Source organism: Cucumis sativus, chromosome 4, assembly GCF_000004075.3.
Source record: "Cucumis sativus cultivar 9930 chromosome 4, Cucumber_9930_V3, whole genome shotgun sequence".
Classification (NCBI taxonomy): Eukaryota; Viridiplantae; Streptophyta; class Magnoliopsida; order Cucurbitales; family Cucurbitaceae; genus Cucumis; species Cucumis sativus.
In genome coordinates, this window is record NC_026658.2 from 23,568,532 (window position 1) to 23,585,877 (window position 17,346).

At 30.5% G+C, this 17,346-nt stretch overlaps 1 protein-coding gene across 1 annotated transcript; it reads right to left on the minus strand.

Annotated features, from left to right (window-relative positions):
* Positions 1-230: 230 nt before the first annotated feature.
* LOC101209298 (sodium/calcium exchanger NCL) lies at positions 231-4,891 on the minus strand. The gene is made up of 7 exons (XM_004145984.3): positions 4,279-4,891; positions 3,049-3,234; positions 2,203-2,384; positions 1,638-1,783; positions 1,269-1,545; positions 879-1,187; positions 231-748 (listed from the first exon to the last, which is right to left on the minus strand). The coding sequence occupies exons 1-7, from the start codon at positions 4,697-4,699 to the stop codon at positions 500-502; spliced, it is 1,770 nt and encodes a 589-aa protein (XP_004146032.1). The 5' UTR covers positions 4,700-4,891; the 3' UTR covers positions 231-499.
* Positions 4,892-17,346: the final 12,455 nt, after the last annotated feature.

Here is a 17,346-nt window from a genome sequence, read left to right on the forward strand (position 1 = left end):
GAAACTAAAAATCGTTGAATTGACCATATAGTTTAAGAATGAAAGTAGTTTCTTAAAGATGATTATGATATTTCCTTCGACAACTACTTTCCTTTTGAAAAGATCTCACATAAAGAAGATGAGGAGGAAAATTCAATCCCTAATCTCTTTTTTTTTTTTGAGTTAAACCTTCGAGAAATTAACCAAGGCCAAAACATAATAATTAAAAGAAACATACAATTCTTAGAGAATTCAACGTGAAATGATGCATAGAACATATATATATAATTTCTTTTTGAGTTCACCATGACCCCCAACTTTTTTATTAGATAATTCGATAAACAAATTATGCTCATTATTTTACTTCACTTTCAATATCAATACCAACACAAAAATGAAGCAAATAAAAAGAGAGCAGAACAGTTATTGTATAACATTGGCTCAGCAGAGAGTATGTGCAAAAACATCCGGAAATTTAAAGGAACAAACCCCCTGAATAAAACTCAAAATGCCGACTGATCTATGACCAACCAAAGACATAATCAAGAACATAGACCAGCACAAGAGAGAGGGGGTAGAGAAGGAGAGCCACCAGAGATGTCCAGAGAGGGAAGGCGGTTCGGAAGCTACCCATGACTCCCATTATCATTGTAACGATGAGAATGACCAGCACTTCAGATGAAAAGTTCCAAACCAATCCTCTCATGTAAACAAGAGCCAAGAAAACTGATAGGCAGAGGACATTGTTCATTGTAACTGCTCCATATAGCTGCACCATGAAAGCTTATAGGTAAGAGGTCAATCATTCTTCCAATTTCTTCCAGTTTTCCTTTCAACTGGTCCCCAGTACAAATTAACTGAGTAAAGAAACAAAATGTTGAGTATAAAAGAAGACAAACCTCGGAAAATGTTAATGAGGCAGTTTTTCGCTTGTCACGGCTTGCAAAGATAATAGCAGAGACTGCTTCACTTGAGTTGGTTGCTAATGGCAGAGCAATAAATGAAATAAAGAACGCAGGGATTTTAGTTGCATTAGAGAAGTTATGTACGACGTCAACCAAAGGGTCAGCAAAGGCAGCAGCAATGGCGGTTCCAAGTAACAAGAAGAGTATAGCTTTTATCAAGACCCCCTTCCCCTCCTCGACGCCCTCTACGACCTCATCGCTCTGTTCCCCAACATCCAGCAAATCGTGTTCTCTCTTTGTTTCCTGTAGATACATCATGACATGCTTCAGAAAAGCGAAACTAAAAATTGAAAGGAGAAATACAGCTAACAGCTTACAACTTACTTGATGAAAGTTATGCAGGTACTTCATTGTGTGAGGACCATCCTCACCTCTGCCAGTTCTTGAACCTTGAACTTGAGAAAGCCACCTAATGATCCCATTGCCAAACTCGTTAGAATCAACATGGGAATCACGAGAAGTATCAAAGTCATTCATTATTTTGTCAACAGCATCATCATGATCTAAGTCCATCTCGTCAAACTGAATGCCAACTATTAGTGCTCTCAGTTCAGAAGCTGATAGAAGTCCATCCTTGTTCACATCAATTCTTGAAAATAACCTGTCATTATGTTCATTGAGCAACTATCAGCATATGATAAAATAAAAAGGAGATGATAAAAATGAACAATTGAACTTCTAGTTCCAACGAACTTCTCTATTATTTCTTTATCTGGCTCCCCATTCTCTGTCAGGAGTCTTCCAAGTGTTTGCTGTTTTAAATGTCTTAAAAATCCAAATATAACATGCTTGTGCTTGACAAAAGCAAGTTTCCTCCTTTGAATCCATGGTTGGAAGACCTGCACAAATTTTCTCGAATTCATGAAGTAGGATATCATTGAAGTAAGATTTCAAACATTTACATGAGAGAAAAAATAGAACGAAATAAGTCTTATCCTTAAAGTAAAAGGTAAACATCAAGTTTAATAGAATAAATTTAATACATTGTGAATGTATCGATCCTTCCGTTGAAGCTATAACTTTTGAACTCTGGAAGATTAGAGTAGCTACCTATGTTTCTTTCTCACCAAATTCGGTGTTTGAATGAAGGTGAGCTTACTTGAGTTAGCATTTGTGTTTAAAAGTTTAAAACATGAAAAATCTGTAAATGTGGGTCTTTTTAATTTTCCAATGTTGTGTAGACAACAAATTCAAAAAAATGAAAATAAAATTTTGGGTAAACTTAATAAAAAATGAGCTAAGAAATAGAAAAAAATACCTGGTAAAGGCAATAGATAATGAACATTGAAACAGAGATAATAAGAGCAATCAAAACTGCCAAGTGCCTTCCTGATGTTGAATTGAGCATTTGTGGAAGTTGAACGATCAAAAATGGAACAACAGATATAACCATAATCCTGGCTGCATAGCTGGTCCAAATATCAGTGCTAACTCCAGATTCTGTCAAAGAAAAAATTTCAACGTAAATTTATGCATCGAAGTATCCACAGAACTTAAAAACCATATAACATTCGGAAATTAAAATCCAATTCAGTTGATCCAATAGCACGTATGAGAAAATGGACCATTGACTGAGAATAGTTGACAATCAGAAAGAGATCAATAGGAAGTATGGAAGTGCAATGATGAAGCATTAATAGGCAACCGTGTACTAACAGCTTCAGGTATGCTCATAAGGTGAAAAACTAGGGGTCTTCCCAGCATGTACGACTACGTTACACTTTAATTGATGCTTGCAAGTAGTTTCACCAAGTTTACCTAATATTCAGTTTCTAGGCAATATGAAGAGTAGATTAACACGATAAATTGTCGTTGTCACAAGTCACGGCTAAAACAATAGAAGTTGCCTGTAGTCAATGACAGAACTCACATAACACCTTAAATACTATTCAAAATATGTCCTTTTCCTTTGTAAGCCTTGATGAAAAAAAAGGGTGTATTATTGATCAAAAAGTATTGATCCATTACGAATAGCATCATCCTTGTTTCCACACCATAAGAAAGCATCACGCTCCCCTGAATAAGATTCAACTTTCTAAAACGAAGGCATGCATGAACACGATCGGACACCTCAGTTGAATATAACTAAGATAAAATGACATACCAGTCAAGCTAAACCCTTTTGTATCCTGTGAATCTATGGCAACTGAATCTTGAAGGTCACACTTCCCAACAATCACACATGTGCCCCAGATCAGTGTAAGAAGCATGACAGTTGAGCCAGCTAGTAGACCCATTCCAACAGAGACCTGGCTTTGTGCAACTTCAGCACTTCCTGCAAGACCAGAAACTATAGAAAGGAGAAGATTAGAGGGTTTTTTTCAGATCTCTCATTCGTCACAAACAAACTGAAACAAGAGAAATCAAAACAGTAGACATTCCAATGAGTGTGGCCAATTCAAGCTTAAGAACTCGGTGCTTTTTATCACTCTTCATATTCGATTAAGCTCATTTAACTAACTTCTATTGGTGAAAGTCTAGATATCATTTTGCCACAACGAAAATCGATGTAAAATATGAACCCAAAAAATATGGAGTTCAGAATTACATAACCTATCATTTAGAAACGGCTCAAGAAACAAAAAGACAACAGATATTAGAGGATGGTCCATTTTGAAAACATAGAGTAATGGCTAAACTGAAATTTTGGAATAAATCTTGCCCAGTTTGGGAACTAAGTGATGGGTTTTTGAAAAGATGTCGGTCTTGGAAAAAAAAGAGATGAGAATCGTTCAGGTTCTTGATGTTGAGATATAACCGACAAGCAGCAAAAATTGAAGTACAATAAAGTTTGATGAACCAAGGAATCGCCAGAAAAGCGAGCTCAGCAAAAGCAGAGAGATGCCCACACCAAGCAAAAATCAAACAAAGCAAAGTAGAGATATCATAGCAAATAGAACTTCAATAACAAGGCACCCCCACCTTTATTTTACAATACTCGATCCGTTTAGGAAACTTTTGGGGGGTCAATAAACGGAACTTTTTTTTTGGAAAAAGTAGCCAAGAAAAAACAAAAGAGAACTCCACTATACATTTCACCATTCTAATTCTATTCCCACCGCGTTTATGTAGTTTCTACGATCAAATAGTTCATGGGGAAATGAACAAACGAAAAACGAAAGTAAGATATGGATCATCCACAGAACCTTAATCTATATAGCCTTTGCCTGGATCACAGAAACAGAACCCCACCTCAAATTCACAAATCAAAACGATCATGTTCTTGAGAAAAGGTATAAGCCAACCCATTTCATTTCGCAGGACATTTCGATTACAGGTCAAACCCATGAAAGTGCAAAAGAAATATAGAAGAGAAAAAAATAAAAAAAAGTACCGAGAATCAACATGGCATCAGGAAGAGCACCAAGCGCAGGAAGGAATAATCCCCCCACAATTCCAGGTCCCAAGATCTCCAACAAGAGCTCGCTTCCAGTAGACAAATACGTAGCAGCCAAAAACATCAAATATCCATAAACGATAATCAAAAACAAATTCCCCAAAGCAGTGGTGGTACAGGGAAGAAACCCATAAGACTGCTCGCAAGACTCTTCCTCTGGTGCAGATAATGAAGAAAGCGTATTGAGATGCAGATAAGAGGGTTCCTGCAACCCATTGATGCCATCGGAGACCAGATCAGAGGAGGAGGAAGAAGAAGAAGTGATGGAAGAAATGGAAGGAAGGCGGGAGCTGTAGGATTGGGAACAGAGGACAAGGAAAAAGAGGAGAAAGAGGAGATGCAGAGGAGAATTGGACATGGTTTTTTGAGGCAAAATCTGAAGAGGTCCGGCGAGACAGAAAGGGTGGGTTTTAGGAAGAAAAGAAAATGGTGGGTTTAGCTTAAAGGAAGGATTGGTTGGATTGGTACACACAGATTTGAGACTGGAACAGTTGGGATCAGCGTCGTTGAGAGGACGATCCTCACTCTCTCTCTCTCTCTCTCTGTTAGGAAGATGAAAGAATTTAATTATATAATAATATTATTACCATAATTTACTGTCATCATTTATTTTCTTTATATAAAAGAAAATACTTTTTTCTTAAATTAAAAAAAAAAATGAAAGAATATTTTAGAGTATATATTCTTTGAAAATATTTAGTAGATACTCTAAGGGTTAATTGGAAAAATAGTGTAGTTTTAAAATTTTGAAATGTATTAACATATGAAATAACCTAACATTAATCTAAAATGAAAATTTGGAGTAAATGTCGTTATCATCCTTGTCACATAATTTTTAAGTTTCATTTTTTAAATTTAAAGTATTTTACTCCAATCATAGTTTTAAATTCCATTAGAGGGAAATGTACAATAAAGTTATATATTGAAATAACTTAACTTACAAAAAGTAAAAATTCGCTTTAGTGTAAGAATCAAATAATTATTTACTTTGCTTGCAAGTGGAACTCAATATAGAATATTTAAACTAAAGTTTTTTTTATCTTGCCATTGTTACTTTTAGTGAGGAATTTGAGGTAAAAGAATAAAGTTCTGTGACTATTAGATGGGATAAGATACAAATTAATTTAATAAAAATAAAATAACTTTTTAATTATTTTATTATTCAAATCGGACGATAACAATTTAACTACTTTTATCAATGGAGTCCTCAAACCAAGTTTAGTTGAGGATTGAAATTGGATTTTAAAAAATAGATGATAAATATTGTTAATATTGTTATTGTATATCCCATGCTCTAAATCATCTTAATTATAGTTTGATGCTTGAATCAAATTATTATGAATATGGTTTGAAGCATTTGATTATAACTTACAATACAAATATTTAGGTGACAAATAAATGAATAAACATTATTGGGCTATACAGTAGATGATAGGGTGCTTTCAAATTCAACATTATTGAAAGTTTTTAATTTTTCAATCATTTTGGAATAAGTTATTTCACATATTTGAAAGGGTCATATGCAAAATAATATAGTAATGTAAAATTTTAATTTTCTCAATATTGAAAAATCTTTTATTAACTGAGTTTTTTTTTTTTATATATATATTAGAAATGAAGCAGTCAAAAACCAATATAGCTTAAACAAAAATTAAACTTTAAGTTTTATTCTAATTATTAAACATTTAATTTAGAGTCTCAAATTAAAAGTATAAAATTAGAATGGATGATAGTTGACTAAAGTAAGATCTAAACCTCATGTATGGATCTAAGGCGGAGGACAATCCAAATGTTGCACAAAGAAACATACATCTCAAAAGGAAGAAGAGAGAGCCTTGGTTTTAGGTTAACCAATGGAACCAATAAATATAACAATCCAAAAAGTATTGAGTTTACTAAATTTGACACTCTGTGTGTGTCATGGTCATACTTGTTCAGGGCGTGTTGCCTGTGACTGCATGACTGTTCCGGTACCTTGCATTGCTTTTTTTATTTTTCTAGATATTTTTATTTGTATGTCATTTGGCACTTTAGCATATACGAGCTTGCCAGTTCTCTTTTTGTTCAAAATGTATTGTATATGTAGGGGTAAGATTAATAATCATATCCAGACATCTGAGAGTTATAAGATATAAAGTTGTTGTTGTCCCTTATTGCTTATAGCCTTATAACAATCTTTCCTTTTCTCAAACATGCTTTCAAACGATTGCGAAAACCTTTTAATCTATACTCGTTTCTAAAACATTTTCTCAAAAACAAGACTGGAGGTTGTGAAGTATGTCAACTGTGCTATCAACTATTTAGATTCAGTTTGGCTGACTTTTTCTAGTATGGGAACAAGTGTCGAATGATCACCTCCGAAGCGTTTACGAAAGTACGACCCATAACACCCTACAGTACTGAATGCTATCAATAACTTTAGTGCTAGAACTAATGTTACCACAAACGTAAAAGAAAAAAAAAGTATATTATAAATGGTTTTTATTGATGACCATAAAAAGAAAAAGTACGTAATCTCCAAATACCTTTGGTCTTACCTTTGTGTATAACTTAGCTGAACTGTACAATTCATATACTAACTTAGGCACAAAATTTGGTAAGCTTGACACTACATTGATACAAGTATCTTTCGCTCAGGTGAGCTTAAAGAACGGTATTTGTCCAAAAGAAATGGACCAAAAGTATAACCCACAAAAAACACACAACGACAACATATGTGAACAAGACCGAGTGCCAACAAAAAGATAATATTTTAGGTTAATAATAAAAATTAATCCAAAACTTTTATAAAAATACAAATACAATTTGGAGTCACGTCAATATAAATTTAAATGGTTAAAAAAAATTACAACAAACCAACCCAATCCAATCTAATCCAACTCAACAATATCCATATCAGATTCCTTTACAATAAATGTGAGGATAAGATCAAAACTCAAACATTATAATATAATATATATATATATATATGTTATAGAAGAAAGAAAAAAAGCATGGGTTTGAAAATATCTCCAAATGAGATGGGAAAGCATAGAAAGTTTGTATATTAATATATCATATGGTTTCTATTAAATAGAACAAGAGCTAGTACACAAAGGACACGAAGATGATGCCACACTTATAAGTTATATGTGGACCAAAAAAGAAAAAGAAAAGAAGAGGTTAAAATATCTTTAGGCTTAGGGGTCCGTATGTCTTATGTTCAACCCTACTTTAATCAAATTTAAATTTAAGCCTTCAAAGCTAATATATAGTTACAGTACTAAAAATTTGGACAAATTTAACGCATTATGTACTCAAACCAAACACAAATTACAAACGTTAAAATTTAATTTAAAAATGTCTATTAAGTTTGAACTAATTTAAATTTTCTCTCTAACAGATTTTTTAAGACTTTAATTTTCAATTGTATTTCTAATAAAACTTTTAGTAGTGTACATTTAATAGATAAATGATTTTTTTAAAATGTGTCAAATAGATCAATAAGAACATAAAAATGAAATGTTTTAAGTATCTTTTAAAAGTTAATAAAAAAAATTGTAACGTTACGAACTTATTTGATACCGCTTTAAGTTGAATGATCTAATTAAGACGGTTAAACGTTCGATTATACAACTAATATATTAGTATTCTAAGTTTTGTTACGTGTCTATCTATAGTTGTTATCTACAAAAATTTTCAATAAAGAAAAAAGAAAAGTGGGTTTGAAAATAATAATAATAATAATGTAGAAAAAAAGTGTTGGTTTGAAAATTGTAAAAAGAAAGTAGTTGAGGATTTAATCAAAAGTTCATAGAACATAAGTTTTTGAGGTCCCAATGCCTCTTTCTGCCGTCCTTAATTATTTTTCCCTTTCCCTTTTCCCTTTTTTCCTTTTTTGTCGCTGCTTACTTGGATTTCGTTTCTGTATTTTGACGTTATTATATGTAATTTCATAAAGTTTGTGGATAATAATAATTGCACTCATTTCTTAACTCCACAAACAATGAAATACCAATCAAATCAAATAAACAAACAAAACTAATTAGTCCGAAAATGGGTTAAAATTAGTGATTTCATCTTACTTCTTTTTCTTTTTCTTTTCTTTCAAATAACTCAATTAAATTTATATAAATTTTAAAATTAAATATGTAGGGATTGAAAAAAAAAATTGCCACACTTTCTTAAAGCAAATAATTTTTAACCTTTTGCTAATTTTACACGTTGGTGTGAAATTAACAAAATAAACTCGTGTCTCACTCATAAATGGCTTTTATGTCTCTCACTCTCATTTATTTGCTATTCATCGAGAATTACTCTCTTCTCTCCCATCTCTCAACAAGTTGGAGTATGTACACAAATTATTAGGTCGAAGTTGGTCGTTCCAAAAAAGGAACTGGAAGAGAGAGAAGAAAAAGAAAAGATTGTTCCGCTAAACATGGTTTATCAACTAATACTAATAATGTTAATACACAAGATAAGTTTTCTTCGAGCCCGTATTTTTCAAATATAGCAAAAATTCGAAACTATTTTCAAAATATTTTTAGAGCAGGACAATTTTCATTTTTTATTTTTCTTCTCCTTTTAATATAATTTTGTAATTGAAAAAAAAAAATTATTTAACACTAAAAATTGAAGTGAGCGGGGCGCCATGATGGCACGTGGCTCCATAATTTCTTATTATTCTATTCACAAAAAGTCGTATCCATTAAATCGTGGGTCTTAAAATAAAATAAACTAATATTTGGGTAATTGAAAATTGAAATAATATCTCCATTGATTTATTTTTATTTTTATTTTATTCTTTTTAAAAAATGTTTTCTTTTTAATTAACTTTTTGTTATTTTAATTTAACGAAATTATCAACTAAACTAAGCTTATAATTTAACCCAACTAATAGATCTAAGGTTGGTTGAACCACATTCTTAAAAATGTCAAAATATTTGAATACTCCTAAACTCTAAAATATTTAAATAAATTTATAGTGATATTATTTTATCATTCATATTTAAATTTAAATCCTAACACCGTCACTTTTTTATTCTTAAAATTATCATGCTATGATAATATCAAACTATTAAAGAATGGATGAATTAAAGACTAAATCAAATTTCAAAGTAGTTGAAAAGGTTAAACGAAATACAAATGTTCACAATATGGTATATTTTGGATAGACCAATACCCTCTACGTAACAATTAGATTCAAAGTATGAATAATTAGTTATTTTTTAAAATTAACAATTAGAATTAAAACAAATATAGTGAAATTCGTGTGAGTGTATTAAGGATTAGTCTATTAGATTTACAATTTTTTTAAAAACGTTACTATCCACCTGATTATTATTTTTAAATTTGTTGTCCATTATGTTTTCAAAATTTAAGTGATCATACGTTTTTTAGTTGATTGACTACGGTTTAAGTCATATTTAGCTACTATTTAATTTTTAGATTTTAAAAACATGGCCTACTTCTCCTAATTTTTTAGAATGATTTTCATCTTTGGTAAGAAAACTAATTAAATATTTAATTTTAAAATATAATGTTAGGTTTGATAATCATTTAATTTTTGGCTTATGGAAAATAAAACAGATACCTCCTCCTGATTACTTACAATAGCGCATATTTTTTACTTTGTATATTTCTTGAGTAAGAGAGTTTAGTTTGCATATTATTTTGTTTATTTTTATTTTTATATCCACCAATAAAAAAAAGATACTTTTGGTTAATTTTCAAAACATTATTTGCTTTTTAAAATCGTTGGTATAAGGTGGAGTAACATAACAAGAAATTTAGATGAGAAAGAGACGTCTTAGTTTTAAAATCTTAAAACTAAAAAAACCCAAAATTGTTATTTGACCGTTGTCTATACTTTAATTACAAAAAATTTAGCTTGGTTCTATCAATTTAAAAAGCATTAACTGGATGAGCCACCTAAAAATCAAGAAGAAAATGTCAAATGAACAAATTTTTGAGAAAGAAAAAAATAAAAGATTTATCGAATGATCCATTGCTAACGTCAAATTCGAGTGAAATTATCCAAATAAGTTTATTGTTTGCATGCAGAAAAGAAGTCTCGCTCTCACCCGTCTCTCTCTCAATAAATCTCTCCTATAATATAAAAATTGATATAGCTCTCGCTCAACTTTATTGTCTCAATTAAGTATTCTCACTCAAATTCAATGTCTTGTTATCGTTGCTCTTGCTTAACTTTAGTGGCTCACTTGACGTCGGGGTTGCATGGATGGTGTGAAAGAAGCCACTGCACTAAAGATGGAGAAGTAATTAGGAGTGGTTAAAGGAAGAAGAAAAAGATAACCTAAATGAGTAAGAAAGGATAAATGTATGACATCATCAAAGATGTATTTTGATATTAACTATCTTATTAATAATTTAGGAAAACAAAATTCGAGTCTTATGATAGTAAGATGTAAGAAAAGAAAAAAGCAATCCGTGGATTAAGTAACTACTTTATGAGGAAAGGTTGGTGTCGACATGGAGGTTAAATTCCAAATTTAGAATTATATTTAATCAAATGGTTGGACACGTCATACGCTGTATCCACAGATGGTGGGGATGTCGGCAATGTCACACACCGAAAACTCCAAAATTTATCCTCCACGTGGATGGCGCTACACACAGATAGGGATAAAGTTTGAAAGGTCAAACATTTATTGTATTTTTAAGTGTATCCATTCCATTACACACTTGGCTTCATTTCTTTATTTAACGTTTTCTTTAAAAAATTAAAAGAACAATTAAATATTTAATTGCTAATACAAATTATAGGTGTATTTAAGCTATACAGACAATCATTTTAACTTATTCAAAAGTATTATAGATACATAGAATAGGAATTAAAATATGTAATAGAAATTAACTCTAATTTGAACTAAAGTAGTAGCAATTTAAATTATAAATTTAGGTGAATCATACACAAAAGTTAGTGTGGTTATTTAATCAATTTTGATATAAATTATTTCTTGAGAATTAAATTTGAAATTATTGAAAATTTTAAAACTAAAATATAAAATGTTGATATATTTGTAAATATTTTTGAATAAATTTATTTATTTGAAAATTGATTTTAAATTGAGTGGACGTTATTTGTAGTTATTATAATTATTGTTTGTTGGAGGTAGGGATCACATTTATGGCCATCAACGTTCAACAGCAACGTGTCAGTGAAGGAGTTGGAAATATTCAAAATAGTCGTTGAAATTAAGCAATGGATTTAGTACATATTCTTTTTCTCTTTTGTTTAAATTTAAATTAGTTCATACATAGGATCGGACTAGTGAAATCTTTTGTTTGTTATTGTTTATTCAACAGCCTTTTTAATTAAATTGGAAACTAAAAGTGGAATTTTCTTTTTCAATGACAAGTAGAATGAGTAGAAGTTTCAAAAACAAGTAAATTGAAATAAAATATTCCATAAAAATAAAAATAAATTGTGTTTTATATGTCCGAAATTATGGTCTAATTTATAAATGAATGAATGTAGTAATTAGATAGTGAGATCTTAATGTCGTCGGCACAAATTGAATCTCTATTAACGTAACATATTTCATAGGATAACCGTTTCAAGTTCTGTGGGTTCATCCTCAAAAGTAAAGATGAATATTTTATTTGTTCAGCTCGCTTAAGGAAAGTTTGTGAAGAATATTATGATAGAAAAAAATATTTTATTTGCTTTTTTTTTAAAAGAGTATTTCTTTAAAAAAAGTTGTGAAGAATATTCTATGGGAAAAATATTTTATTTGGTTCCTCTTGAAAAATATTATTTCTTTTTTTCTTTTGAAGATATGTTGTTGAGTTTTTAAGGTGCTTGCTTGAGCATTATTGTGTGTGCTTCATTTTGTAAAAAATAAATGGAGAGAAATGTGTGACTGCGCAAGTGGAAGAAGACAGTTTTGTGAAGAACGACTTCGTGATTAAATAGTTAGTTATTCATAAGAATCCAGTGTGTTTGTCTGTAAGATTGAGAGAAACATTGTTGCTGTAGAAGAAAATAGTTTCGTGAAGAATGACTTCGTGTTTAAACGGTCAGTTATTCATAAGAACTAGAAGTGTGAAAGTTTTCTCTTAATGCTGTGATTTGTTGTTGATACTTGTTGCTACTGTTTAGTCTGAGTTTACAACATCCAAAGTTCAAGCTTTTGTAGTATGATGATTTAAAAGAACTTTTGTTTGCGTCTTGATGAATGACGTGATTTAGGGGGAGTTCCTCAAGTACACTACCTTAATCAGCGGATTGATGAGAAACTTGATTAAGGGGGAGATTTCGATTAGCCAAATCTATATTTGAATAAGTTTAGAGATAACGTTACTTTATGTAATTTATTACTGACAGTACTGAGTGAAGATTAATAGTGTTAAACTTTGTACTATAAGTTTATTATGATTTATATATCAAATAAATAAATTTTATGATCTCGGGTCATGTAGATGTTGTGTCATCGAACTGGGTTAATAATGTTTGGTGTTTCTTCTTCCTCTACTTATTTGCACTGTCAGTTGTTCTTACTGTTGGCTATTTGTGAGTTCATCCTTATAAACTGTTGTTGTCACTTTTACCGTTTTATCAACAACCACAATAAGTCTTGTATCTACAAAATTGTAGAGGCCTAACCTCAAAAAAAAAAAAAAAAAAAAAAAAATCATAGAATAATAATTAAAAATATAGCAACATTTTAAAAAAATTACAAAATATAACAAAGTCTATCAGTTATAAACTTTTATCTTTGATAGACTTTTATAGTTTATTAGTGATAAATCCATATTTCCAACCTGATCTATTAGTGATAGAATAGACTCCATATTTTATATTTTGTGTTATCTATTTCCAGTTTTCTATTTTATGTTTCTTATTTATCTTTTCTTGTTTCTTATTTTTTTGTTTTTCGTTTTTCGTTTCATGTTTCCAGTATCATGTTTTCTGTTTTCAATTGTTTTCTATTTCCTCTTTCTCATTTCTTGTTTTCAATGATCAATTTTCCATTTCTCGTTTTCAGTTTTTTGTTTCATGTTTCTCATTTTCCCGTTTTCTATTTCTCGTTTCTTGTTTCCTGTTTACTGCTTTATATTTCCTGAAAATTGGATATATTTTCATGAAAAGTGAGAAAATGTATAGTTGTTTTATTCTTTTGTTGTATATTGATCCTGAGTTTCGATTAGTGATAGGCTTGAAAAAAGTTAATTTTTTTCATAAAAAGTAAGAAAATAGATAGTTTCAATTATGTTTTGTTGTGTATTTGATAATCTATCGGATGATAGGTTTCATATTTTTTTCATTGGTAGACTGAAAGAAAGTTGATTTTATTTTTCTAAAAAATAAGAAAATAGAGGTTTCTATTATTGATATACTTGGAGAAAGTTGAATTTTCATGGAAAATTGTCAAAAATAGGCTAAAAATGGAGGAGTAAATAAATTTTAGGATTGATTTTGGAAAAGTAGAGTTTTAGGACAAATTTGAAGTGAAATGTCCAAAGTACCCCTATTTAATTTTACTTTCCCTTACTTCTCTATTCAACTTCTATTCAATGTAAAACACAACATGTAAAGAAAAAGAAAAAAGAAAAACCCATTTGACGTTCTTCTTCTATGTGAAAAGGTTGTCAACTTTTTCCCTTCTACTCCGATGTTGTTCATCCTCTCCTTCCGTGAACGTCCTACACATTGTGGTTTGTTTTAACAAAACTTTTTTTTGTTATTTTTTCCTTCGAATTGTGTTGTGTTATATGTATATATATTTGAATCTTAAATATATAAATCAAATATAGTTTTTAATTGTTTCAAGTTGATTTTAGGGCTGTTTCAGAGTTTTTTTAGAGTCATCAAAGAATGTCAGTAAGTTTCTTTTTCTTTATTTTAATCTCGCAAACATCTCGTAGGTTTTTAAGTTCAAATGTTTAATCTCAAATGAATTATACTTGTTCTTATGTGATTTAGGGTACTTTTAACTATTGTTTTTGGTATTTTGCAATATCGCGAACATCTCGTAGCTGTCAAACTTTAAATGCCCAAGGCTGAATTAGTCATATACGTATTTAGAGTGCGACTATGCATGTTTTATTTAGTGTTTAACTACTGTTTTTTAATCTCGCGAAATAAGTCATACACTTTTTTATGTGATATGTCAAATTCTAACTTCAAATCAAATTTTGCAGGAATTTAAAAAGTTAAAGGTGGTTTGAGGATGTCACATGTTCGAATTTTAGTGTGTTACGGTGGTACATGGGATGAGGGACGAAGAAAATACGAAGGAAGCGTGTTGCAGAAGTTGACCCTATAGAGTTCGACATAATGATAAGATGCATATATGAGATAAAAATGGAAAATGGAGCTTCTCCATTTGAGTTAAACAATGATCGTGATTTAAAGTTTTATATTCTTAGTGAAAATTCATTAGAGATCCTCCTATACGTCTCATTTAAGCCTAAACGTAATTAAAGCAAGAAAATGTTAAACAAAGATTACAATTCAGTATCTGAGAGCAACCAAGTTCATAACTTAAACCCTTATCCTCCAATTGCAATGGATACATTAAAAGAGAATGAAGTTCATATTCGTGAAGTTCAAGTTGGCTTGTGTGATAACATGATAGGGACCACTTCGGCTATATGAGAATCATACGAGTCATATGAATCAAAAGATGATACTTTTACATGGGAGTTAGTTGAGATGAACAATGAATCGTTTGACATCCCACAACATAGAGATGCTCCTACACAAGATTGCAAAGGAAAATCTAAAGTTTATTACAACTCTTTTAGTCGAAAGTTGAAGAAAAAAGGAGTGCTTGGTCCGAAGAAAGCTCTACAAGTGAGGAGTTGGGTGTATGAAAAATATTTTTTTGCAAGAGAGATTTTTCAATGAGATTAAGTGTCTTGGCAATGAATTTTTTTTCTTCAGTTTGTAGTAAAAAAGTCTACAAAAGAGGTTCTTTTTGTTAGATGCACTAATAACAAGTGTGGTTGGAGATTGCGAGCGATGAGATTGAAGGATTCAAATATATTCAAGATTAAAAAATTTGTCAAAGTTCACTCGTGTTCTCTTGAGTTTTTGAATCGTGACCATAAGGATGAGTTGTTGGATAATTAATAAAGTCCAAATTTAAGGGAGTTGGTCGTCTATACAAACTATGTGATATCATAGAAGACATGAGGCAAGACTATGATATAAATATGAGTTATGAAAAAGCATGGCGTGCTGAAGAAAATGCGTATGAACGAGTGCGAGGGTGTCCTGAAGAGTCATATAATCTATTGCTTAGATATGGTGAATCCTAAATAAACTGGTTGGACATAGGACAAATTAATATAGGGAGCTACTTGGTTATACAAGGTAACAAAGACAACATTTTATTGGAACTATATCACTAAAAACATCAACAAAGTAGAGAACAACAATGTTGTTGTTGATTATAATAATGTGATTAACTCTAAAAACGATAATGCCTTTCAACATTATTCTAGTGGTAGCTTTGCTGAGTTTGGATGGGATACCAAATATGTTGGGATTAGTGTCTCATTTCCAAGGTATGTATATTTGTAGCATGCACAAATATAATGAATTATTAACCCAATTATCTATTATTACAGTTTGTGATGAGTGGAAATGATTCTTCCTCTAATATGTTTATTAATTATGCTAATAAGTTCATATACTCAGTTCTTCCTAAATCTCCCTCTCTATTAGTTTCTTACTCACCAGATAATTAAATTCTCCTTCTAATAATATATGTGTGTGTGCCTGTAGTTACAATTTATTTTTACACATCACGTGTAAAACAATATGGAGAAATAAAACAATCATAACAAATTTCTTGCATTCCTTTAGTATATAATACTGTGAACATATGCATCAATTTGTTTGCTGAAAAATCTCAAATGGCATCAAACAAAGGGGTCATAAAAATTTAATGGTATATCTAAATGGCACCCATTACATAATTTTTCCAATAAAAATTCCAACCAGACAACTTAAACAACAATGATCTATAAAAAAAATAAAAACTCAGATTTGATTACTCACTTGACTTCAAAGAGGATGAATATGATACTGAAAACAAAGAGGAATGGAGAAGAAATGGAGAGGCGTTCACCAGAGGATAAAAACGACATTGAAATCGAAAAGGAGTGGAAAAGAAATGGAGAAGTGTTCATCAGAGTTGAAGTCGAAACTAAAAACAAAGAGGCATGGAGAAGAAATGAGATCGGAGAGACGTTCACTAGAGGCACTGGAGTTGAAGTGGGAGTGTGAGAGTTGAGAGTTAGGTGAAGAATGAGTTTATTTTTTTTTAATTTTAATATTTTGTTTTGTTTTTAGGTTGAAGAGAAGAAAAGGGAGAGAAAATGAACGAAGGACAATTTGGACCTTTCACTTCCAATTTTGTCCTAAAAATCTACTTTTTCAAAATAAACTCATTTATTCCTCTCTTTTTTAGCCTATTTTTGGCAATATCCCAATTTTCATATGAAAAGTAAGAATAATATGTATACCATTGTTGTTATTTTAGTGTACTTCTTAATAAGTGTCTATCAACGTTATGTTTCTAACATTGACAGACTTGAAAAAAATGAAGGATAATTGTAATTGATGGTTATTTTGGTAATAATAATTAATAATATAGCAACATTTATATTTTTTTTTGCAAATATAGCAAAATTATCGCTGATAGACTTGTATCGATGATAGACTTATATAGTCTATTTGCAATTTTTTTAAACGTTGCTATATATTTAATTATTTTGAATCTAATTGCTAATTTTGCGACTATTTCAAAAATGAATTGAATTTATTTTAATGAAAAATAAGTAAAGGTATTGTTTTTCTAATGTTGTTGATTTAGACATTGATGATAGGTTTCGACTTGAAGAATATAGTTTAATTATTGTTTATTTTGTGTGGATTAGGGTCTATGAATATTAAGTTTTTATCTCTAAAGTATGGACTTAAATTTATTTTTGAAGAAAAGGAATAGATTTCTATAGGTGGTGTTTTTGTTTTCATAAAAACACTCATAT